The sequence below is a fragment of the Leopardus geoffroyi genome, chromosome D4, assembly GCF_018350155.1.
Source record: "Leopardus geoffroyi isolate Oge1 chromosome D4, O.geoffroyi_Oge1_pat1.0, whole genome shotgun sequence".
NCBI classification, from domain to species: Eukaryota; Metazoa; Chordata; class Mammalia; order Carnivora; family Felidae; genus Leopardus; species Leopardus geoffroyi.
The window spans coordinates 73,527,396-73,552,185 of NC_059342.1; the positions used below are offsets into that span (position 1 = coordinate 73,527,396).

A 24,790-nucleotide genomic window follows, 5' to 3' on the forward strand; every position below is an offset into this window, starting at 1 on the left:
AGGATGGCAAATTGGAATGATGGGAATATTGTTAGCATTCCTATTATCATGTTTCCCTCCACTGCCTGTCCCCCCACAAATTATGCCCAAACTAGCTACAAAGCCATTCTGTAAACAGATTCTGGAAACCCACAGCTTGATCACATTTATACAAAATCACTAGAATCTAATCTCCACAAGGGCAGAGATCTTGGATTTTGTTCACTGATGTTACTAAATGCCTAAAATGGTCCTGGCACATAACAGAAACTCAATAAACACTTGAAGAGACAAGTTGAATGAGTCCGTGACAGGGATCAACTGCAAGTGTCCTGTGTTTAGACACTCAGTAAAGGTGGGAAGAATGATGTCACCTCTTGGAGCAATTACCTTTCAAAGTCTTGAGGTTAACAGTACTATTCTTATACTTCATTAAGGGTGTTGCACACTTTTCCAAAAATAGATTTATTTTTAAAAACAAAAGTCAGACAAGTTTTATAGAGTCAAATTTTCCAGAGATAAACTAGAGTTTGGATTTCCACTTAGAGTGAAAGGTAAGCATTAGTTATCTCATGCAGAAGTATTTCTCTGCAGGAGTAAAACATTCTGCTTGACTTCAAGCACTCAATTCTCTAAACCTTATTTGTACTTCTGCCATCATTTTACTCCATTCCAGGGCTCTGGCATGCAAGATAATCTGCCTCTAAAATTCAAAACTTCCAAATTGAGATGAACGATTGTTAGGCTTGGGTTGGGGTTTATAACCAATTCGATCATTAATCATTTGTTCCCGGTTCTTTGGGTCACTGCTGAGCCCAATGGCACCTTCTCCATCACTGATTCCTACGACATCCACTTCTTCCTTTTGTTTCTTACGGTTCTGAAAGTATAAAAGTTTTAGGATTTAGGCAACATTCTTTCCATTACCAAACATTTATTTAGCACCTACCATGCACTAGGCGTACGGTAAAGTCTAGGGTTAGGGTCTATGGAATAATAAGCTGAAATCCTAGGTTTAAATGGATAATAAAGGTAAGGGGGATACAGGGATATAGTGATAAAAGATATAACCCCTACCCTCCAGGGGTTCTAACTGGGAAAACAGGTAAACAGACAGTGACAACACAGGGTGATCGTGGCTTTGACAGAGGAAAGTCCACACTACCAAAGAGACACAAAGAAGGGAGAATTGGGTGTGCAGTGGTACAGCTTCAGAGCAGGAAGCTGCAATTAGAAAGATAAATAATAATGAGAAGATGGATGTTAGCTGAACGTGCTGTGGTCATCATTTCACAATATCTGTCAATCACACCATCATGCTCTACATCTTAAACTTACACAGTGATGTATGTCAGTTACTCCTCAATAAAACAAGAAAAAAAAAAAAGAGTTGGTAGACAAGAGGGAGAGAAGGGTGTTTCAGTAAATGTATTATTCAAGAGAACAGATGGAAAAATTAAGTGGTAAAGCAATAACCACCAGAAATTAACAGTTTCCCTAACACCATGAGATTAAATGTAACACAGGAATACAAGGTTTTGTGCTATCTTATCAAAAGGCCTGTGTTTCAAGGTTTCATTTCGTTTTCAGGTAAAAGGGTTGGCTCTTACATCACAAGTGACTGCAGAATTCAAGTCAATGTCTTAGTTTGGTCACTTTTTTTTTTTTATTTTTTAAGTAATCCCTACACCCAACGTGGAGCTTGAACTCACAACCTCGAGATCAAAAGTTGCATGCTCCACTGACTAAGCCAGCCAGGTGCCCCTCAGTTTGATCATTTTCAAAGACAGACTAACCCTGATCCCATAACTACTACTACCTAACTATAAAGATGGTATTAGATAATAACATTCCCTGAGAGAATGAACAAATGTTTTATCCAGTATGCATTAGGAGAATGACTACTCTAGCCACTGGAATCCCCACTATTATTCACCACTTACTAATGAACTCCGCATGTAAGTGCCAAGATCGTAGAAGTACCCTGAAGAAGATGTTACTTTATACATCTATATGTATGTGTGTATATAAAATGACCTTTCCAAGTTACTCTCTAGTTAGTCTACATTACCAATAAATAACATTACAAAGTTCACCCCGAATACCTTAGTGAAAACAGGTTAAAAGGCAAAGGATACCATCATTTTATAAGCCATGAGAAACTGAGAATGTCCAAATGGAATGAAATCATTTAAAAGGCTTCCCACCATGAGTAACTGCTGACTGTTTCAGAATCCAGAGTCATCAAAATGTAATTAAACTAATTTCAGTAACAAATGAAATACCAGTTTCTGTTGGTTTCATTTAAGTTGAGTTTAAGGCAAAACTATTCCTAAGTTGCTCTAAAGCAGGTCAAACTCACTGGATAATTGCCTTTAGTAGAAAGACTGACTCAATAGTGAGCTGATTCTGCAGAGTCAAAGTTCAGTATGCCAACACTTTATGAGACTCATTCCAGCTGAAGTTTAAACCATACTGAAAGGGCATTTCAGGGAAAGAGAACCGAGTGTGCAGAGCACTGAGATTAAAGATAATTTGTCAGTGGAAGATAAAGTGGAGAGATGAGCAAGGACTATGCCACAAAGGGCCTTGTACACCATCCTAAGGAGTCAAGGAGTTATTCTGAGGGTTACTAAAGAATTTAAGTCTTATCAATGGACATCTAATACTGGGGGATAAGCTACACTTAAAAATACATACTGAGGGGCACCTGAGTGGCTCAGTCGGTTAAGTGTCTGACTCTTGATCTCAACTTAGGTCTTGATCTCAGGGGCATGAGTTTAAGCCCCATGTGGAGCCTACTTAAAAACAAAACAAAACATACGGAGTTCCTACCATCATACCAGACGCTGGGATCTCAACAGTGAAGCAGACAGACATGATTTCTACAATCAAGGCTCCTAATATAAATGCTTTTACAATAAGCAAATCACTGTAAATTATAACAAATGCTGTAAAGTAAAAGAATAGAGTGCTTTGAGAGACCCTAATGAGATGGTGACAGCATGATGGGAATGACACCCTTAACTTGGGATAGGTCAGAAGCAGCATCTCAGACTGAGAAAGTGACATTTAAACAGACATGAAGAAAGGGGGAGAGGAAAATAACATGGGCAAAGGCCACAAGTGATAAAATAGCTTGGCGTATTCAAGAAAATGGAAGAAAGCCAGTGTGCCTGGGGTACAGAGACCAAAGCAAAGAATGGCAGGAGGTAAAACCCGAGGGGCCAGAACATACCAAATCTTGTAGGCCATGGTAAGGAACTGAGATTTTATTCTATGTGCAGGAAACCATGAGTAGTTTTAAGGAGGGGAATGACATGATCTGAAAATTTTTAAAGATCATTCTAGAAACCTGATGGAGAATGGGTTAACGAAACTAAAATGCAAGTAGGAAGACCATTTAAGACGCAACTGAGATTGTACAGAGAGAGACGATGGTTACTTGGACTGGGGTTGTAACCGTGGAGACGCACAGGGCAAAAATAAAGGGTAAGGAAAAGCTAGAACTCAGGAGTGACTCCTAGATTTCTGGCTTGAGCATCTATATAGATACCCACAAGGGAACACTGAGGTGGAACCGCCTTGAGGAAAAAAATCAAGAGGTTTTTTGTTCTAACGTGTTCAGTTCAGTAGGCTGAACGGTGACCTCCAAAGCTCTTAGGTCCTAATCCCTGAACCTCTAAATGTTGCCTTACATGGGAAAAGGGTCTTTGCAGATGTGATAAGGATCTTGAAATGGAGACATTATCCTGAATTATCTGGGTGAGCCCTAAACGCCATCACATGTATCCTTGTAAGAGAGGGCCGAGGGAGATTTCACAGACAGAACAAGAGAAAACAATGTGATTGTGGACACAAAGATTGAAGTGATGTAGCCACAAGTCAAGGAATACCAGTGGCTACCAGAAGCTGAGAGTCAAGGAATGGATTCTCCTCCAGAGCCTCTGGAGGGAGCATGGGTCCTGCTGACACCTTGATTTGGGACCACTCACACTGATTTCAGATTTCTGACCTACAGAATGGTAAAAAAAATAGATTTCTGTTGTTTTAAACCACCAATTTTGTGGTAATTTGTTATAGCAAGCCACAGGAAACTAACACATTAAGTCTGAAATGCCTGTAAAGCATCCAAATAGAGGTTTCAAATAAGCTATTGGTATAAGCGTCTGGAGTTCAAAAGTTAAGAGCTATTGTTTTAAATATCCCTAAGGGTTCAAAAGTTGTATTCTTACCTCCAGGTCCTTTCGAATGCTCTCAAACTCCTCGATGTCATCAAGCTTCAGCTCCAGGCGGGTTGGTTTTCGCCGCAGCATAATGAGATCAACCCCAAGGGCCAGACCCAGTGAACTGTCAGCTGTTAGAAATAGCAGAGGAGGAAAAACTGGAGGGGAAAAACCTCAGCTACAAATACAAGATCAATCTGTCAGCATGCATGCTAAATGACTAGTGATACAAAAGACTCATTTGGGTTCACACAGACACTTTGATGTCATTTGATGTATGATTATTACATGATGGAGATCTGTAACTCCGCAATTCCAAAAAAAACGGTTTTCAAGGAAAAAAAAAAAAAAGAGCAAGCTGCCTTTAAAAGAGAATTCTAGGCAATAATCGCCTTAATCTTATGCTCCAGTCACATTTAAAGAAACATTCCACCTTAGAGAATAAAGTTAAAATATCACATCTTAAAAATAAATTAAATAAATAAATAAATAAATCATCACATCTTAATTCGGTATAGTTAGTGGGAGAGTACACAGCCGTTAAATTTGTTCAGCTCTGTGTGAGAACTGTAAGAGATTTGTGAATCTGTAAGAGATTTCCTGAATACTGAAATCAGTTTACTAAATTTTAGGCAAACTCCATATAACTCACAATTCACGGGGTTATCCTCAGGGTCTAAATAGGTCCTAAATGGACAGGTCATTCATTAAACAAACACTTCTTGTGCTCCAGCTACAGAGTTAAAAGGCATAGTCGCAGTCTGTGGGGAAAACAAACACGTAAACAGAAAATTGCAACATACTCTAATAAGATGATGAGGATAACACGATGGCACCACACAGGCACCCAATCCAGTCTGGGCAGAGTGTGGGGAAGACAGGGATGTGGAAGACTTCCTGGAGGAGATCTCTAAGCTGACTTGTGAAGGGCAGGCAGAGAAAGGAGGGTAAGGAAGGGCATTCCAGGCAGAGAGAACAAGTACGCAAAGAGACTCAAAAGAACACTCTGAAAACCCAAGGTAATGCTTATGCTAACAAAAAACAATTTCCTTAAAGACAGTGAAACTCCCCAACTGAGTTCACAACCTGTTGAGGGCAACATCTTTACAGTCTCCATTGCCCCAAGTAGTGTGAATCTATAATAACCAGTCAGTAAACGTGTTGTCGAATAAACTAAGACACCCAAATTAGATGAAACGAACTTTTCTTGAACGCTGTGCTACGCTTTTCCACTCCCCTTCTTTGGACTTTTATTTTAACACAGAAACCCTCTGAAGCTGACAAAATTAGCTCTATATTAAAAATGAAGTTGAGGCTGTTCAGTGTGGTTAATAAATGTCAGCCTCCTATAAAAACTACATGGTGAAAATTAAATGAGAATGATGTAAGTGAAAGCTCCTTTAAAGTATGTACAATTACAGGGGCGTCTGTCTGGCTCAGTCGGTAGGTAGTGCACACATAGTCTTAATCTCAGGGTCATGAGTTCAAACCCCATGTTGGGTGTGGAGCTTACTTTCAAAGAGTATGTACAGATATAAATTATTATCACATCTATCTAGGAAGTAGCTAGAGACTCTGAAGTATACGAAGGAAGAAATGTATCCTCCCTGGAAGCTTGGACAGAACCGGCTGGCACATTACATTTCAAAATTGCTTTGTATGAAATCAAATACTATCTTGAATTCAATGTAAACAAATGGTAGAGGAAGCCAAAGTTCCAAGGGGGGAATAAGGGAGGAAAGAATATTTAAAAGGAAGAAAAACCCTGCTGTAGGTTTTCTTCACTTTTCTGCAAACTGTGAAAAGCTCGCCACTAGGAGGCAGTACAGAGTAACGGGCAAAAGCGCTCCCTCAAGAGGCCAAAGGGCAGGGGGCGAGATTCTAATGCCACACGCCACTGATCTTGGACAATTAGTTTCATCTTTCACTGGCCCTTAGTTTCCTCGGGTTTCTGTACTCTGTTGTTGCATAGATTGAACGACGTAATGCACAGCAAGTTCCTAGAACGTGACTTGGCATTTAGTAAACACTCAATAAACAATAGCTATTATTATTGTAATTGCCCTTGGGGAAGGGGGGGGGGGGGCTGTCCAGCTCAAGAAACACCAATAGTTTAAGCATCTCCACCCCCAACACGGGGGCAAAACCTTTGCCTTGTTATCTCCGATGTCCCAGCGCACAGCAGAACCCAGGGCCACGCAGAGTTGCCTGGGCTCAGTTTACCTGACGCTTTCGTGGGCATCATCTCACTCGGAGTCAGACACAAAGACCGGGCTGAATACAAACTTCAACAAAAGCAGGCCGTACCTCCTCCTCCAGGTCTTTATTTTTACTTTGGCGCTAGAGGGCTCTTTGAGCCTAATCTGTCGCCACTGCTCAAATACACCAAAAATTCACCCAACTCAGAGGAAGGCCCTGGGACAACGTCCCCACAGCGGAGAACAGCACTCCCTCCGCAGCTCCAGAGCGGTACTCACGAGTCCCGGGAGAGGGTGTCCATGGCAACATGGCCCTCCGCTCAGGAGGCGTGAAGCCCCTCTTATTAGGGCCAAGAGCGACAACCGGCCTTGGAAGCCCTCCATTTGCTACCGGAGTTCAGCCCAGGGCCGCGCGACTCGCCGCACCTACCTCTTTTCAACCCAGCTCAGCCTCTTCCCGGAACCCCGGCGCCCCCCGCGAGTCTCCTGCTAAGCTCACTGGACTACACTTCCCAGACTGCTCTGGACCTCCCTCCTGCAGAACCTCGTCCTCTGCCCGCTTTCCTCAGAGGCTCTTCGACTGGCGCCACGACTCTCGCCTACTACGATTCCCATCATGCTACCCGTCACCCAGGACGCTGCGTCGGCCCTCGGCCCACTTCCGGTCGGTGACGTACTTCCGCTTTGCTGGGCGCGCGGTGGACGGTCTGAAACACAGATCTCGGCTTCGGCTGGGGTTTCGCGGCTCCAGAGCTCAGCATGGCTTCCTCACGAGCCTCCTCCACGGTACGGATGTCAGCTCACTCCGGCAAGAAGCGCGAAGGGGGCTGGGAGGGTGTTCTTGGGGGTTGGGGCCGCTCGGGAACGGGCTAAGGCGGTGGAGGACTGGGGTTAAAGGCTGCGAGACTCTGTCCTGCCTTAGCGCAGCAGCGTTTTCCTGATCTCTGAGTGCTTGCCTGTGTTTTAGTTGATTTGCATCTCTCACTACAGCCCCTAACGGTAAATACCTCTTCCGACTGGTCCAAAAACGGAGCTCTGAAAGGGAGTAGTGTTGTGGCCCAGATATATGTCTGTGTCAGACTTCTTAATTGTAATAAGGCCTTCAAACTTCATGTCTGTTGCCTTACGACTGAAAACGTTTGAAATGTGTAGGCCGGTAACTAACTTGTTCCCCCTTAATAATTGCGTTGGTTATTTGTTATCCTTTCTTTCCCCTGGGATGAGCCAAAGCCTCGGGTGTTTCATAAAACCCAAGAAGAGATTGCCACCGAATGATGTAAACATGTGCCAAAGCAAATCTTGGATAGAAAAATTACCAAAAGTAATTCACTAGTTTTTCCACCCTCTTCCTATCTGCAAACTTAAGTGATTAAGAGACCCCCCCCCCCGCCCCACCCAATCAGTGAAGATACCTTAACTGGTGTCCAGCTTGTCCTTTGGGGAGGAAATAGGATTGAAGCTCCATCCTTTGGGGGAAGCTTAGTGAATTGCTAAGACTGAGCCTTAAGTTAATCCAGGTCTTTGATTTAGCAGGCAACCAAAACTAAGGCACCTGATGACTTAGTTGCTCCTGTTGTGAAGAAACCACATATCTATTACGGAAGTTTGGAAGAGAAGGAGAGGGAGCGTCTGGCCAAAGGAGAGTCTGGGATTTTGGGAAAAGAAGGACTTAAAGCTGGAATTGAAGCAGGAAATATTAACATAACCTCTGGTAAGACGCAAATTGTGAGTCCCTCATTATCTTTGTTTTATAATGTCAAAAAATTCTCAATTGAATTTGCATCTTTATAAGGCCATCCTTTGCCTACCCCAGTTAGCAACATCCAGAGAGACTTTTTCTTAAAACCTTTTATACAGTTTTTCTCCCATTCACTTGTTAGTAATTTTACCAGGAATTTATTCAGTGTATATTGAAGTTTATTTATTTTGAGAGAGAGAACTCGAGTGGGTGGGGCCCTGTTCAGCACAGAGCCCGATGTGGGACTCAAACTCATGAACCTAAGCAGAAAGTAAACCTGAGTTGCAAGCTTAACTGACCCATACACCCCTAATAAGTATGTGTTTGGATTCAAATTGATTCCATTTGTCTTCTGAAGATCTAACATAGTTCTGGCATTGATTTGAAGCTACTGTGGTTTGTACCATTCTCTCCTTTTAGTTCTCCAGTTTTCGCACTCAATGAAATCTGTTTTAAGTCACAAAACTAATAGTTATTTTTATTTTGAAAGAAATGAAACTAGCAATGTGTGAAGTAGAAAATGTTGTAATCCTTATTAACTGGGTTTTTCAATCATTTAATAAAGCTGTAAACATTTGTAATTTTTTTCATAAATGAAACTGTGATGTACAGATTGTTTTTATTTTTTATTTTTGAGAGAGAGAGTGAGTGCGCGAGCAGGGGAGGGGTCAGAGGGAAGGAGGGAAAGAAAGAATCCCAAGCAGGCTCCACACTCAGTGCGGTGCCCAACATAGGGCTTGATCCCACAACCCCAGGATCATGACCTGAGCCAAAATCAAGAGTCAGACAACTCAACCGACTGACCACCCAGGCCCCCCCAATTTTCCTGCCTTTTAAAGCTGTGCCATTTAGTTTTTTGTGTCTGACACAATCTAATAAACTGAGAAACAGTAAACTATGAATTTATGTACTAGATTAGTTCCTAGAGGTATACACAGACTCCAATTGTAAGACATTTATTTTTTCTCCTATTTGAAGAAGATCTGGTGATTATGCTGATATTGCCTGTTCTTTTTATAGGAGAGGTGTTTGAAATTGAAGAGCACATCAGTGAACGACAGGCTGAAGTATTAGCCGAGTTTGAGAGAAGAAAGCGAGCCCGGCAAATCAATGTTTCCACTGATGACTCAGAGGTCAAGGCTTGCCTTAGAGCCTTGGGGGAGCCCATCACACTCTTTGGAGAGGGTCCGGCTGAAAGAAGAGAAAGGTGCCCTTTCTAAATTTTTACGCTCATCTTTAATCACAAGGTTCTACTTTCCAATTTCAGTTGATATTTGTAGTAAAACTTTGATAGAACGTCTTAGGTAATGTTAATAAAATATGTTACTCAGTTGTTTTTATATAGTGTAGCCCATGATCTAAGTAGGCCAGTTTTTTACTCCATTACTAATTTTTTTTTCTAAACTATGAATATGGTGTTAATATACGAACCCCCCTTCCCCAGTATGGAATTATGAGTTGGGTAAATATTTGTTGTCGAACTTGGAACATTTAGACAACACGCTTTCTTTGTCAGTGACATAAAACATAACGATAAGTACTTTTTGGTTATTATTGAAAGGTTATTCTTCAGATGATGTTCCTCTTGTGATTTTAAGGTCACAGAGTCTCTTAGTGACAGGCTAGTCATACACAGTTATGAGGACCTCCCTTGTCTTTCTGTCCACTGTCCCATCTCTCCGTTTCATCATTTTTTTTTCCTGGTTTGCATGGTCTGTGCATTTAGTCACTAAACCTCTCCCATTATCTCGTGTCCATTAAATAGAACCAATAATGTTGGGCCTGTTTAAATAACAAGGGGAAAAAAAAACAACAACAACACTGTGTACCAACCCAGTATCTTACAAAACCAGGCTGGCTGGCCACAAGGTGGGAGGAGCGGAGAAGAGGGGGCAGCTCTGGGCAGGTAGCTGGGGGCCAGGAAGGGCTAAAGGACAGACAGAAAAGGCAGCTCCCAGACGGGAGGGGGCTGGTTGTCCTAGTGGGGGAGGGGTGCAAACGGTACTTCGGAAGAGTGGAACTTGGGGAGGGGACCAGTCAGTGCTTTTTCTACCAGAGCACAGTGTTGGAGGAGGTGCTCTGTGCCACCGCTTGCCTACCCCTGGCACTAGGAGAACTGAGCCATGAGTCCTGGGTATGATGAGCTCCTCTGAAGCATGGATGACAGCCTGCCCCTCTCCCCTGGTCCCCTTTTCCTTGAGGCTCAGCTACTCCTCACTTACTGCATTTACTCTCTTTGGGCCCTTACCCCTCATTTATTCATCAACAAACCGACCACTGCCACATTGAAGTTGCTCTTTATTAAGGTCATTAATTTATCGTTACTGAGAATAGCCCTGGTACACTGTCAGCCACTCCCTCTTTGAAACATTCCCTTTCGTAAACCAAATCCTAATTTTTCTCCTATTTCTCTGGCTAATTCTTCTAAGCCTCTTTTTTTCCCTGCCTAACCTTTATATACTGCAGTTCTTTGTCTTGATTCTACACTCATCCTGGGTGTTGAGATCCACTCACGTGGCATTGTTTACCACGTATATTCTGAGGACTCCCAGGTCCCTATTTGTAGCCTAGATATTCTGTAGGTACTTCAAATTGGACATGTATAAATCAACTCATCTGTTTCCCTCCCTTCTCCTATTCTTTTATTTTTAAAAAAAATTTTTTTTTCAACGTTTTTATTTATTTTTGGGACAGAGAGAGACAGAGCATGAATGGGGGAGGGGCAGAGAGAGAGGGAGACACAGAATCGGAAACAGGCTCCAGGCTCTGAGCCATCAGCCCAGAGCCCGACGCGGGGCTCGAACTCACGGACCGCGAGATCGTGACCTGGCTGAAGTCGGACGCTTAACCGACTGCGCCACCCAGGCGCCCCTCCTATTCTCCTTTTAAATAACATTACCATTCACAGTTTTCAGTTGCCTTACCTCCTTTGTAATCCATCAGCAAAATCTAGTCTGTTCTAGATTTGTGCCCAAATTTACCTCCTTTTCTCTACCTTCATTGCTTTCACACCTAGATGATTGTAATAGTCCCAGGCTTGTGGTATTGCTTGCTTAAAATCCAACAGTGTCTTCTTATTAAACATAGAGTAGGGGTGCTTGTGTGGCTCAGTCTGACTCTTGATTTCATCTCAGGTCATGATCCCAGGATCATGGGATGGAGCCCTACATCAGGCTCCTGACTGAGCGTGGAGCCTGCTTGAGACATTTCTCCCTCTCCCTCTCTCTCCCCACACTCCCTCTCTCTCCCTGCCTTTCCTTCTTCTCTCTCACTCTGTCTCACTCAAAATAAATAAACATTAAAAACAACAACAACATGGAGTAAAAAAAACTGTGGATCATACTCTTTAATCTTTTGTGCCTCTCTTCCCCAATTTAATAGACTTAGTAGCCTTAAGGGTCTTCCTGGAATACTCCAACTCTTTTTCTGTTTTTCCACTTAATATTTCTTTTTGCCTTTTTTTTTTTTTAAATGTTTGTTCACTTTTGAGAGAGAGAGACAGAGTGGGAGCAGGGAGGGGCAGAGAGAGAGGGAGACACAGAATCTGAAGCAGGCTCCAGGCTCTGAGCTGTCAGCACAGAGCCCGACGTGGGGCTCGAACCCACAAACCATGAGATCAGGACCTGAGCCAAAGTTGGATGCTTAACCAACTGAGCCACCCAGGCACCCCTCCCCTCTCTTGCCTTTTAAAGCCTTTTTATTCTTTTGGTTTCAGCATAAATGCCACCTTCTCAAAGAAGACTTTTATCACCTGACCCCTTATAAAGTAAGCCCCTTCTTTATTACCTCTCATAGAATGTTACTCTCTCAATAGCATTTACAAAGGATATACTTTTAGTGTTGTTTGTTTATCTTCCAACCAACAGCAAAGTCTTACTATGGCGACCCTTAGGTGAATGTCTCGAGTCCCTACTGCCTCTGTCTTAATTCAGACCACCATTAAGACTCCGGGGATTCCTAAATAGTAGACTGATTTCCCTGCCTTTATTATTCCCTCTTCAATCCATTCTCTCTAATTCCCCAGGGATCTTTCTCAAAGGTAAACCGTCTTTACCATGGCATGAGGAGCTCTTTGTGACCTGGCCCCTACTTCTGTTTGTAGCCCTAGCTTTCACCAGCCCTTTTCTGGCACTCGGTGCTCCAGCCGTACTGAACTATTTGTGATTCCAAGTTCAACATGTTTTGCTGTCTCCAGACCTTTGCATTTGTTGAACCCTCAGCTTCAGTTGTCCCATTCTTGACCTGTCGACCTTACTAATTGAGGACTCGGTGTAGGGAACACCTCTTTGAAACCATCCCTGATTTTCCCTTCAAGCCTAGGTTAGGTATTTCTTTTACGTTTCCCCTCAGTGCCCAGCGCTTACCACTGTCAATACTTACTATAACGTATTGTGGTTCCCTGTTACTTTCTGTCCATCCACCTTCTCCCTTCTCCGCCTCCGTTCCCAACCCCCAGGATTATGCTACTTGGAATGAAGAACTGATACTTAGTCGTTTTTGTACACTTAGCACCTCAGTCTGTAATCCAGCACATTGTGGCATGGAGCAAAGGTTGGCTGTCTTCACAGACCAAGTGGTAGCAGTGTTGGGGCTCGTTGACTCTAAACTGAAAACAGTAATTGCTTATAGTTCAATTTAAGCAATCTCTAAATAAAGAAGACCGAGTGAAAGAAATCACACTGGAGGGATGCCTGGGTGGCTCAGTTGGTAGAGCATGCGACTCTTGGTTCTTGGGGTCGTGAGTTCGAGTCTCACATTGGGTCTAGAGATTACTAAAAAAATGAATAAACTTAAAAAAAGAAGAAGAAATCATGCTGGAAGTTTAGGCATGATATGACTCTTAAGGTTGCTTTAAATGGAAAGAGTAGGGCAAGCTTTCTCCCTTCTTAGATACATTTTTCCTAGCTTTATCTCAACTCCATTTAAATTCTGGTCTTTTTTGTTACAGGTTAAGAAATATCCTCTCAGTGGTTGGTACTGATGCCTTAAAAAAGACCAAAAAAGATGATGAGAAATCTAAGAAGTCCAAAGAAGAGGTAAAATATGTCTTTGGCGTCACAGTAATAAAGTGAAGGAAATGAGGGGTTGGTTCTCTCATTTTCTGATATCAGGGTTTGCTTTGCTAGAGGGAAGGGAAGTTTTGAGGATTCTACCATTCAGGAATAGTTGTTGACCATAGTTTGTGGTTCCTGTGTGGGTATAAATGAAGGTAGGTAGATTTCAACACATGGAAAAAACCATAGCATTCCTAGTGTAACTTCTTTTTTTTTTTTTTTTTTTTTTTTTAATTTTTTTTTTTTTTTTTTTTTCAACGTTTATTTTTGGGACAGAGAGAGACAGAGCACGAACGGGGGAGGGGCAGAGAGAGAGGGAGACACAGAATCGGAAACAGGCTCCAGGCTCTGAGCCATCAGCCCAGAGCCCGACGCAGGGCTCGAACTCACAGACTGCGAGATCGTGACCTGGCTGAAGTCGGACGCTTAACCGACTGTGCCACCCAGGCGCCCCTCCTAGTATAACTTCTAACAAGGAACCGGAAGCCATCCAATAAGAGTTCATAAAAACACAGTAGAGGGGCACCTGGCTGGTTCAGTCAGTGGAGCATATGACTCTTGATCTCAGGTTTGTGAGTTCAAGCCCCACATTGGGCATGGAGCCTACTTTAAAACACACACACACACACACACACATACACACACACCGTAAAAAGCACACACACCTGATTTCATCCTATGACTGAACTAATTCACCTTTTTTCTAGGCAGTTACAATAGAGAACTGACAGCTATGAGGAGCAAGAATGCTTCAGACTTAACATTTCTGCTCTTAATTTAAATTTCAGTATCAACAAACCTGGTACCATGAAGGACCAAACAGCCTGAAGGTTGCTAGACTGTGGATTGCTAATTATTCGCTGCCAAGGTACAGAGAGCCTCTAGAAGGAGAAAGAAGCATATTTTTTCTTGTTTTCTCTTAAGCAGTGATGATCTGTTTTATAAAGACTGGTGGTTCTTAAATGAAACTAATGGTAGGGATACTTGTGTGGACCTTTGTTTCCAGTCTGTCTGTTCACAGTAATGTTTCTGTGTCACAGGGCAATGAAACGCTTAGAAGAGGCCCGTCTCCATAAAGAGATTCCAGAGACAACAAGGACCTCCCAGATGCAAGAGCTGCACAAATCTCTCCGGGTAAGATGCTCTCAGTGATTGTCTAATATATTAAGGGCTCTTAACTACACATTATATTTCCTACTTCGGTCTGCCTCTTGGAAGGTACAGGCAACTGTGGCAGTTAAGGTGGCAGGAACCTGCTGTAATTAGGACTTAACAGAGGCCTGTGGGTCTACACTTCAGTTCCCCTTGAATATGTCAAAGCTGTACTTTAGCTCTCTCTATGGTTTTCCTGGGTGTGTTGAGCTGACACAGAAACTAGTGATAGTGCTAGTGTAAAAGACAGCATGTGAGTTCCAGGTGAGCCTTAACTCCATTCGTTAACATAAGTATCTCCTAACAACAAAAGTGTAAAAGAATCTTGTGGGGGTGGGAGGGTGGCTAAAGCCAGAAAGTTGTTTTTTTTTATTGTGGAAAAACCAAAAAACTCTTGGATCAGCCTATTAATGATTACTGTTTGTCTTTTTTTTTTTTTTTTTTTTTTTTTTTTTTTAAGTCTTTGAATAATTTCTGCAGTCAGATTGGGGATGATCGGCCTATCTCCTACTGCCACTTTAGTCCTAATTCCAAAATGCTGGCCACAGCTTGTTGGTAAGTCCCATTTTACCGTGATATTTTTTCCTAAATGGAGGATAGGTTCGGGGGGGTGGGGGATCAGCCTTTTTCTTAGGTGCTCATTTCTGTGTCCTTTTCCTCTGCTTCTCATGATCGTACCAAACTAGAGATGCCAGTACTTTCCCCTTATATTATACAAGATAGTCTGGGTATAATACTTCTGCCTGTTCACAAGGGACACCAGAGATCCATGACACGTCAGTCATGCTCTTGATGCTAGCATTTTGGAGCAGATAAATAGTGGATTTATAGACTGACCAGTATCCACACCTCAGTATAGCTTTTCTTTTTAAGTTAGATAGCCCAGGCAAGGTACTCTGTAAGCTTCAGTTGCCTTATGTGTAAAGGAGGATGAGATAATGTTGTAAACCATTTTACCTTAATAGTGCGCCTTATGTGGTAAGGACTCAGTAAACACGAATTACTGTTTGTTGTTGTTGTTTTCTGGTTATTGCCACATATGCAGAAAGCCCTGAGGATGTGATAATTTTGTTGTTCTATTTAGTGATTCAGTTATTTTCCTGGGACATGGCCATCAAGTGAGAAGAGAAACTTCCTTACTTTGCATGCACAGGAACTACTTGACTAGATAGAAATTGAGCCTGGTTCAGGAGAAAGCAAAGGACCTACACAAATCCCCCCGCCTCTCCAAGCCTCCGCTACCTTCCTTAGAAGTAGAAATGATCATTCCCGCGTTATGTACCTCACAGGTCTATTATAAGGATCACTGAGATGATAGGAATAAAAGTAATTTGTTGGAAATTTTCTGAAATAAAGTCTTTTTAAAAAATTTTAGGGACTTCGTAAGTAGTAAAGTGCTCTTCATATTTAAGGAGTTAGTATGACTATTAATATTACTGTTGGATAGTTTAATTTGTCCTGTTTTTCCTCACCGATCACTCTAGACGTTGAGGAGAATAGCTTGTGCTATATCAACTACAGTCCTGTAGAGGCCTCGGGTTGCGTGAGACGTGCATATAGCTTTCTTCTGTAAACCATCAAATGATAAGCTTTCTTTTTCTGTGTGCCACTGTAAAGTTTTTTGGGGGTGAGAAGAGATTGTGCTTTAGGAATGTTACCAAGGTACCTTTTCCTTCCCAGACCAACCCTGGCTGAGATGCTTTCCTTTGTATTTGATAGGAGTGGGCTTTGCAAGCTCTGGTCTGTTCCCGATTGCAACCTCCTTCACACTCTCCGAGGTGAGTTAGAATCTTGTTTATATGTCACTCGTTTTCCCAGCGTGAACCCTCTTCAGACAGCGAAACTAATACTCTGCCTGACACTCAGACCCAGTGCACACAAGATTAATTTTTGATTTGAATTGACAGGGTTTGGTTTTCTCTGACCACAAGGTGGGAACATAATGACCTTATACACAAACCACTATTCTCTTGTGTATAACTGGCATTGTACAGTCTCTAGACCAAATAAATAAAGGTTGTTTGTGTTTTGCACCTTTTTTATTTTAAGTTTATTTATTTTGAGAGAGAGGCAGTGTGAGGGTGAGGGAGCAGAGAGAATCTGAAGCAGGCTCTGCATTGTCAGCATGGAGCCCGATATGGGGCTCGAACTCAGGAAACCCTGAGATCATGACCTGAGCTGAAATCAAGAGTTGGACACTTGACCGACTGAGCCACCCGGGTGCCCCTTTGTTTTGCTTTTTTTAATGTAATTTAAATGTTTTGTTTTAAGTTTATCTTTTATTTTGAGAAAGAGCAAGAGTGGGGGAAGGGCAGAGAGGGAGGAAGACAGAATCCCAAGCAGGCTCCACTCTGCCAGTGCAGAGCCCAGAACAGGGTTCAAACTCAACTGAGATCATGACCTGAGCTGAAACCAAGAGTCAGATGCTCAACCAACTGAGCCACCCAGGCACCCTTGTAATTTAAATATTGATTTAAATTAAAACAGTTTTTTTTTTTAATAGTTGAGTAGTCACTTTACTACTCTTATCTGTCCACATGTTCTCTAATACTCGTCTGTGTTACTCATCATAGTCTGTTTTCACACATAAATTATAAGGAGTAGGGACCCGCTTCTGGGAAGGGAGGGGAATAAATTAAAAAAACAAACAAACGAGTGGGGACCCTTTAACTTTCATCTTTTACACCCCTTCAGGCCATAACACAAACGTAGGAGCAATTGTATTCCATCCAAAATCCACTGTCTCCTTGGACCAGAAAGATGTCAATCTGGCGTCTTGTGCTGCTGACGGTTCTGTGAAGCTTTGGAGCCTTGACAGGTAAATATTACTGTTCTGTCGATACTGCAGTCACTAAGGTAAATAATTGCTTGGTTGGTCCTTGGGACCTGAAAATCTGGCATTTAACTCCAGAGATGATCTTGAGAGTCCAGGGAGCTTGGTGTGAATGTGGAATGTAGGATTTCTTTCTTAGACCTGTTCTCACCAAAGGAGTTGGGTCCGGTTTTTCTTATTTGTTAACTTTGGACCTCGATTTTTGCCTCTAACATAGTGGCCATTGTTTTCCCACTCCAGTTATTCTGGAAAGATATATTTGCACCTCCTATGCAATACATTGACATTGGAGAAATGCACCATTTGGTGGATTGACTAAAGATAATATTCTTGGCAGCACGTTGGTTCCTAGCAGATGGGCACAGGGGAGAGGAAAGTGAAGTTCTGTCTGACAGTCTTGCCAAGGAACTGATGTCTCCTCCCAACTGCTTCCTCCTTTGCCTAGCCTGTATTCTCTCGTTATAACAGTTGATGTTGTTGTTGTTTTTAACATGTTTATGATGGTTGTATTCCAAAAAATTCTTGAAAGCACTTTGCTGGCTAAAAGAAATCTGAATTCAGTTGCTTAGTTGTTTTTTTTTTTTTTTTTCCTTTGGGAAAGCACATGAGACTTTAATTCCAGGTTTCTGTAGAGGGCTAATTAGTTTCTCCATCCTTTGCCAGATAGGGTCTGTCTTTTTAGCAGAGCAAGTTTTAATTGGCTTCATATCACTTAGCAATATTTGTTCCCCTAGGGCTTTGATTAGCTCTATGTATGCACATTGACAAAGTTCCCTTTTTAATTGCCCTCCTTAGGGTTTGTGTTTATTTCCTTTCACTGGTGTTTCAGAACTTTTTTTCTGTGATTACTGGGGAGGAGAATTTAATGGTTACCAAAACGAAACTAAGCGTCTATTTAGGAGTTCCTTTTTTCATGTGGATCCTTCAACAAGCTAAAGTTTGAGGAAAATTTATCTGTAATCCACTTGCACCAAAACTGTTTGATTTCTGTAGCTTCATATCTCTATCAAAGTATGTTTTCTTTCTAGAATCTTAACACTCCTTTGGTGTAAGGAGACTATTTTGCTTGTCAGGCTGAATTATCTTTTATTTTTCTCTAATCGTAAATGAGAACAGCATTAAGAGTTGATTATCCGGGCACCTGGGTGGCTCAGTTGGTTGGGCGTCTGACTTAAGCTCAGGTCACGATCTCACAGTTCGTGAGTTGGAGCCCCGCATCAGGCTCTCTGCCCCTCCTCTTTCACTGTGTCTCTCTCTCTCAAAAACAAATAAACATTTAAAAATTAAAGAGTTGATTATCACAGTGAATTGAGATATAGAAAGATAGTTGTTTATCGAAATACTTTGGGCAGTTTTGCCTTGTAAGCACATGAAATAGTCCCAAATCTTTTAAAACTTGGGAAAGTAACATAAATTGTTCCTTAAATTAAAAAAAAAAAAAAAAAAAATCCCTGCATTTTTAATAAACTATGAGTTTAGTTACATAGTCTCTTATATCATACAGAATGGGTACATCGGTCACAACAGTTAACAAATTCAATGAACATTTATAACTGTAAAATAGCTCACTGACTTGTATTTGTTTCTTTTTCAGTGATGAACCAGTGGCAGATATTGAAGGCCATACAGTACGTGTGGCCCGTGTAATGTGGCATCCATCAGGACGTTTCTTGGGCACCACTTGGTAAGCCATCCTGTTCTGTTCATACAGGCCCATGGCATGTTGTTAACCTTTACGACTAACTGCCAAGTAAATTTTGAGAACAGAAATCTTCAAGTAGGATTTTCTTGGACTGCAATGACTCAAAATCCGAAAAGAGTGTTATAAAGTTATTGCCAAGTGTATTTGCTTTAATTTTTTTCCTTAGTTTTTTTTTTTTAATGTTTATTTATTTTAGAGAGAGACATAGCAGGAGCAGGGTAGGGGCAGAGAGAGAGAGAGAGAGACCCCGAACCCTAAGTGGTCTTCAGGCCCTGAGCTGTCAGCACAGAGCCTGACACAGGGCTCAAACCCATAAACCTCAAGATCATGACCTGAGCCAAAGTTGGGTGCTTAACCAACTGAGCCACCCAGGTGCCCCCAAGTGTATTTGCTTTTAAATTGCAGTTAATCAGAAATTTAAGTCACTAATTGCCAGAAAACTAGAACTTTCACTTTTTTTCTTTTTTAAGGGAGTCGGGGAGGGGCAGAGAGAATCTAAAGCAGGCTCCATGCTCATCGTGGAGCCCGATGCAGGGCCCAATCCCATGACCCTGGCGTCATGACCTGAGCCAAAATCGAGTTGGACACTCAACCAGCTGAGCCATTTAGGTGCCCCATATTCTCTTTACCAATGTTTTGTTTTGTTTCTGCCACACATTGTATTGTACTCTCTCTGCCTACAAATCAGTCTCCCTTTCTGGAGTACCTGGCTGGCTCAGGCAGTAGAACATGTGACTCTTGATCTCTGATTTATAAGTTCAAGGCCCATGTTGGGTGCAAAGATTACTTAAAAATAAAATCTTTAGGGGCGCCTGGGTGGCGCAGTCGGTTAAGCGTCCGACTTCAGCCAGGTCACGATCTCGCGGTCCGTGAGTTCGAGCCCCGCGTCGGGCTCTGGACTGATGGCTCAGAGCCTGGAGCCTGTTTCCGATTCTGTGTCTCCCTCTCTCTCTGCCCCTCCCCCGTTCATGCTCTGTCTCTCTCTGTCCCAAAAATAAATAAACGTTGAAAAAAAAAATAAAATCTTTAGAGCCGTCTGGGTGGCTTAGTCGGTTAAGCATCCGACTTCAGCTCAGGTCATGATGTCACAGTTTGTGAGCCCTGCGTCGGGCTCTGTGCTGGCAGCTCCGAGCCTGGAGCCTGCTTTGGATTCTGTGTCTCCCTCTCTCTCTGCCTCTCTCTGGCTTGTGCACACAAGCACTCTCTGTCTCTAAAATAAACATTAAAAATTTTTTCAAAAAAAAAATAAAATCTTTGTTAAAAGAGTGCAAATTGGTTTCCTTTTCTGGTTCTGTAAGTTCATTGAGGGCAGAATGTGTTAAAGAACTTTTTAATTGAGATGTAATTTACATGTAATAGAATGGACTTATTTTCATGCACTCATGTAACCCACATTCCTTTTAATAGAATATTTCCATCACCCTAGAAAGTTCCTTCATGTCCCTTCCCAATGGATTCCCCCTTCCAGAGCAACCACTGATCTGATTTCTGTCGCTGTAAATTAATTCTGTCTGTTCATACTTTATGAATTCGTTTGTGGCTGGCTTCTTTTAGTCAGTATAATGTTTTTAAGATTCATTTATGTTGCGTGTTTCCTTTTTTTTTTTTTTTTATTTTATTTTTTTTTTTTTAATGTTTATTTATTTTTGAAAGAGACCAGAGACAGCATTAATAGGGGACGGGCAGAGAAAAGGAGACACAGAATCTGAAGCAGGCTCCAGGCTCTGAGCTGCCAGCACAGAGCCCAATGCGGGGCTCGAACCCACAAACTGCTAGATCATGACCTGAGCTGACGTCGGATGCTTAACCGACTGAGCCATCCAGCTGCCCCAGAAGTTTCTTTTTATTGCTGAGGAGTATTCAGTTGTGTGACTCTGCCATAGTTTACTTATCCCTTGTCTTACTGAAGGACATTTGGGCTTTTTCCAGGTTTGGATCACTCAGAATAAAGGTGTCATGAACATTCTCATATAGTGCTTTATACGAACATGTTTTTGTTGTTTAAGGTGTTTTTCGTTTTTTGCTTTTTACGTTTGTTTTAAGTAATCTCTACCCCAACGTGGGTCTTGAACTCATGACCCTGAGACTGAGTCACGTGCTCCACCAGCTGAGCCATCCAGGTGCCCATCTAGTTGCATTTATTAAAGAGACTTTGTTTTCCCTATTGAAATGGTTTTAGTGGTCTCATTTGAATATCTTTGACCAAAAATGTGTAGGTCTCTTCCTATACTTTCTCATCTGTTGCATTGATCTATTTGCTTATTGTTCTTTGTCTCCCCAGCATCAGTTGAAGGCCCAACAAATAGTCAGTGAGTAAAAAAACTTAACAGTTGAACTGAGAAAGAAAGAAGGCAACAGCCTTTGCTGGGCCATTCTTAGGAAATTGTATTCTTAAAATAGCCACTGAAGTAAGTTACTAGGAAGTCCATGGTTTCCCAGTTAGCACTCAAGACAGATATGCTTAGTCGTTGAGGTATTGTTTATACCAGAAAAGAATTTCTTGTTAATACGGTTGTACAAGTAGTTTCAGAAGCGTAATTTAAGTTACAAGTGTTTATAACACATTGTAGGAACTGAATATCTGCTAGTTAATTTCTAATTAATTTTTTTTGTAGCTATGACCGCTCATGGCGCTTATGGGATTTAGAGGCTCAAGAGGAGATCCTGCATCAGGAAGGCCACAGCATGGGCGTGTATGACATCGCCTTCCATCAGGATGGCTCTTTGGCTGGCACTGGGTAAGCCCTCTTCCACATAGCCAGGGGCAGCTCAGTGGTTCGCCTCTTATGTATGCTTGCTTCCACGGAGAAATGGATTCAGAGTGTTCATCTATAAATTCTTTTGTCAGGGGACTGGATGCGTTTGGTCGTGTTTGGGACCTGCGTACAGGACGGTGTATCATGTTCCTAGAAGGCCACCTGAAGGAAATCTATGGAATAAATTTCTCCCCCAATGGGTAAAATAAACTTATTGAATGACGGGTGGGAAGGGTTATTGGTCAGAATGTATCTTTGTTTCTGACTTCGATACTACACCTGATCCACAGCTACCACATTGCAACCGGCAGCGGTGACAACACCTGCAAAGTGTGGGACCTCCGGCAGCGGCGCTGTGTCTATACCATCCCCGCCCATCAGAACTTAGTGACCGGTGTCAAGTTTGAGCGTAAGTTTTCCTCCCGGTTTGCCCGTTCACAGGATAGGCAGATTGTACTTCACGGAATGCAGGCTAGGCTTTGGCTTCACTCGGAAGTGTGACAGGAGAGGATTTGGCCTCTGGTGAAGAAGGAGCAAATTCTAATTTCCTTCGCCGTAGCGTATTTTCAGACACAGCTCTGGCACAGCTTGCTTCTTGTTTCAGGAAGTAAAGAAGACTTTCATAAATGCTTTGAGTCATTTTTTTTTTTCCATGAAAGTTGTAAGCACTGAATCCTTAATATTACTGTGAACAGATTGTCAGGGAAAAAGCCAGAGGAACTTAATAATGTTACTTGTTTCCCTAAGTCTGCTTGTAGTCCCTTTTTCCTGGAGGCCTTATAGGAATGTAGATGAGAATGTTGGACTTTTCCAAATGGGGAAATCCCTTCTTTTTCAAAATCATGTGTTCTAGCAGATTTTTGTGCTTTTATTTTCTTTGCTCTTTCGATATGTGAATTCCTCAAGCAGCTCCCCTTTTCTCTTAAAGCTATCCATGGGAATTTCCTGCTTACTGGTGCTTACGACAACACAGCCAAGATCTGGACACATCCAGGCTGGTCCCCACTGAAGACTTTGGCTGGCCATGAAGGCAAAGTGATGGGCCTAGACATTTCTTCCGATGGGCAGCTCATAGCCACTTGCTCTTATGACAGGACCTTCAAGCTCTGGATGGCTGAATAGGCAGGACCGTGGAAAAAGGACTCTAACCTCAAGCTCTCCCTTAAGAACCATTTTCAAAAGAAAGGGATTGATATTTTTTGTCCTATCACGTTTTTTGCCAGTTATTGTGTGTAGACCCTCTAAAGAATTGGATCTCCGGGCCTCCCTCCACTCCAGGTAGGCAGCCAAGTCTCTGGGTGTTGATGAGCCCATTTCATAGTTGAAATTTTAATTTTCATCTTCAAGCCCTGCCATGGACTGTGTAGACATTGTTTTTGTTAATCTTTTGTTTGAATGCCTTGTTGCCTCCTTCACAGCACTCAGGATTGTGACTGGCTCCATTTTTAATTTTGAAACTTGGCTTTCCATTACATGGTACATGCTTCAGGACTACATGTGACCCACAGAGCAAGGTGGCTGGCCCATAGTCTGGAAGCCCTCAGCTTAAGAGGCACTTCTCACCACACACTGGTTAACTGATGCCTGACAGTGGGAACCTTTCCTCTACCTTGAGAAGGGATTTGAAGAGGTAGACCACAGCTGTGCTCAGAGCGATGCAGCAAAGAAGATTTTACCTCTTCCTGTTGAGTTCAAATGGGATGCTCACTGCAACAGGAAGCTCAGAACTAAACATTGGCCCTGTCAGAAAATATCCTCCATTTTGCTCTGAAGTTTGGCATCCTTCGTGTCAGCCCAAAGCTAGGCCATCGTGTCAAGATGCAGTGAAACTTGTAGGACGCAAACGTGAAGTCTGTGTTGTGCCACCTCCTCTGTGTTGGTTAGAGGACATACCCTGTGTGTCCAGGTGACTGGAAAAAACCCTAGTGGGCATTCTTGAACATAAACCTTTTCTTTTTTTTCTTTATTACACACTTGCTACAGAGTAAAATTCTGTCATAAAAACTGTCCTTTAAAAACTTATTTTGTATCCTTAAGCATTTTTTGAATCGCAGCCATCGGTCCATAGAAGCCCCCCCCCCCCCTTTTTTGTTGTTGTTTTTGGTTTGAGATACAACGGATGATATTAAATATGGCTTATTCCAGTTCCAGTCTCCTTACAGTTTTTCGTAGAGACTGTTGGACTGTGGACCAGACTAGCGGTGAGGCGTGTCTGGACTCTGTCATTCGTGCTCCTTGGTCCTGCAGTGGTTACCTTCACCTCTGTCCATCCCAGATGTCCAGCCACTGAGCACTGGGAGGACACAGTCCATTCTCACAAAATACAGGAATTGGGAAGAAGAAAGGCATTTGAGAAGGGCTTCTATGATAGCTTTTCCTTAAATGTTGAAAACACTTTCATTTGCAGTTCCAGAGAGCTTGACAGTGGCTTTGTCTAACTCTCCTTGGCAAACTGTGTGTGATGATATAGCTAAATATTCTGTTTCATTTAATTTTAATTATAACCAGATAGTTTCATCTTTTGAGTACCTGTTAAGCTTCTGACTTACCAGCTCTACCCCCTCTTGGGCACTTGGCATTTCACTATTATTTAAGTATTAATGGGCTCTAGTTTCCTCCATAGTTGGCCATGAAAAATAATTCTTTGTTACTACTTTTGTAGTATGCATGCATGAACTAATAGTGAACGTTAGTGTTTTAGCATGCAATTTGGATATAGTGTGTTAACAAAGGTTTTTCGTTTTTCAAATTTGAATTTTACTATTAGTTCCATTAAACTTTTTTTTTTTTTTTTTTTGGTTGTTCCAAGAGATGTAGAGGTAGCAGTTGGGTGAGCACATTTTCACGTAAGCCTTTGGCAAAACAGTTACCTTGTGGAATATACATTTGTGCTTTGGAAATATTGTAAGGAAACAGCTGAGGAGCATAAACTAAATGTAGCATTTCATAATAACGGTGAGATAAATATGAGAGCCACCACTTAAAGGACCTAACTTACTGCCTAGAGACTGTGCCAGGCATGTTCAGACACCTCATTTAATCCTCCCAATCTTCTGAATTATTCTCCTTTGATAGAGCTGAAGCTCAGAGAAGTAAGTTGCTCAAGGTTACCCCATCAGTGAGTGGTGGAGCCTGGCCTGTCTTCTGTGACC

The 24,790-nt window shown here is 42.2% G+C and overlaps 2 protein-coding genes across 8 annotated transcripts; one reads left to right on the top strand and one right to left on the bottom strand.

Moving 5' to 3' along the window:
- Positions 1–428: 428 nt before the first annotated feature.
- Positions 429–7,023, bottom strand: CDC26 (cell division cycle 26). Of its 4 annotated transcripts, none has more exons than XM_045468510.1 (4): positions 6,834–7,023; positions 4,858–4,966; positions 4,215–4,336; positions 429–859 (listed from the first exon to the last, which is right to left on the bottom strand). In XM_045468510.1, the coding sequence occupies exons 2-4, from the start codon at positions 4,907–4,909 to the stop codon at positions 683–685; spliced, it is 351 nt and encodes a 116-aa protein (XP_045324466.1). In that variant the 5' UTR covers positions 4,910–4,966; positions 6,834–7,023; the 3' UTR covers positions 429–682. The 4 variants fall into 4 exon arrangements, with proteins under 4 accessions (XP_045324466.1, XP_045324469.1, XP_045324467.1 ...); XM_045468513.1 differs by lacking the exon at positions 4,858–4,966 and adding an exon at positions 5,009–5,124 and having other exon boundaries at positions 6,834–6,969; XM_045468511.1 differs by lacking the exon at positions 6,834–7,023 and adding an exon at positions 6,429–6,797.
- Positions 7,024–7,057: 34 nt separating this feature from the next.
- On the top strand, positions 7,058–23,782 carry PRPF4 (pre-mRNA processing factor 4). Of its 4 annotated transcripts, none has more exons than XM_045468488.1 (14): positions 7,058–7,189; positions 7,937–8,114; positions 9,162–9,348; positions 13,090–13,177; positions 13,984–14,063; positions 14,236–14,329; positions 14,808–14,902; positions 16,067–16,125; positions 17,042–17,165; positions 18,775–18,864; positions 21,498–21,620; positions 21,731–21,838; positions 21,929–22,047; positions 22,567–23,782. In XM_045468488.1, exons 1-14 carry the CDS (start codon positions 7,163–7,165, stop codon positions 22,758–22,760), a joined length of 1,566 nt encoding a protein of 521 aa, XP_045324444.1. In that variant the 5' UTR covers positions 7,058–7,162; the 3' UTR covers positions 22,761–23,782. The 4 variants fall into 4 exon arrangements, with proteins under 4 accessions (XP_045324444.1, XP_045324443.1, XP_045324441.1 ...); XM_045468487.1 differs by having other exon boundaries at positions 7,072–7,189; positions 7,934–8,114; XM_045468485.1 differs by lacking the exon at positions 7,058–7,189 and adding an exon at positions 7,288–7,724 and having other exon boundaries at positions 7,934–8,114.
- The last annotated feature ends 1,008 nt before the right edge of the window (positions 23,783–24,790 follow it).

What these genes read in the sequence shown, in the direction of transcription:
- CDC26 (XM_045468510.1), bottom strand. Translation starts at nt 4,909, where the DNA reads ATGACCTGTCCATTTAGGACCTATTTAGACCCTGAGGATAACCCCGTG. An exon ending in TGAGGATAACCCCGTGAATT is followed by an intron (nt 4,337 to 4,857) that starts GTGAGTTATATG and finishes TATTTCTAACAG; the next exon opens with CTGACAGTTCACTGGGTCTG. An exon ending in GCATTCGAAAGGACCTGGAG is followed by an intron (nt 860 to 4,214) that starts GTAAGAATACAA and finishes TTATACTTTCAG; the next exon opens with AACCGTAAGAAACAAAAGGA.
- PRPF4 (XM_045468485.1), top strand. Translation starts at nt 7,470, where the DNA reads ATGTCTGTGTCAGACTTCTTAATTGTAATAAGGCCTTCAAACTTCATG. An exon ending in CTAAGAAGTCCAAAGAAGAG is followed by an intron (nt 13,178 to 13,983) that starts GTAAAATATGTC and finishes TTTAAATTTCAG; the next exon opens with TATCAACAAACCTGGTACCA. An exon ending in CCTCCTTCACACTCTCCGAG is followed by an intron (nt 16,126 to 17,041) that starts GTGAGTTAGAAT and finishes ACACCCCTTCAG; the next exon opens with GCCATAACACAAACGTAGGA.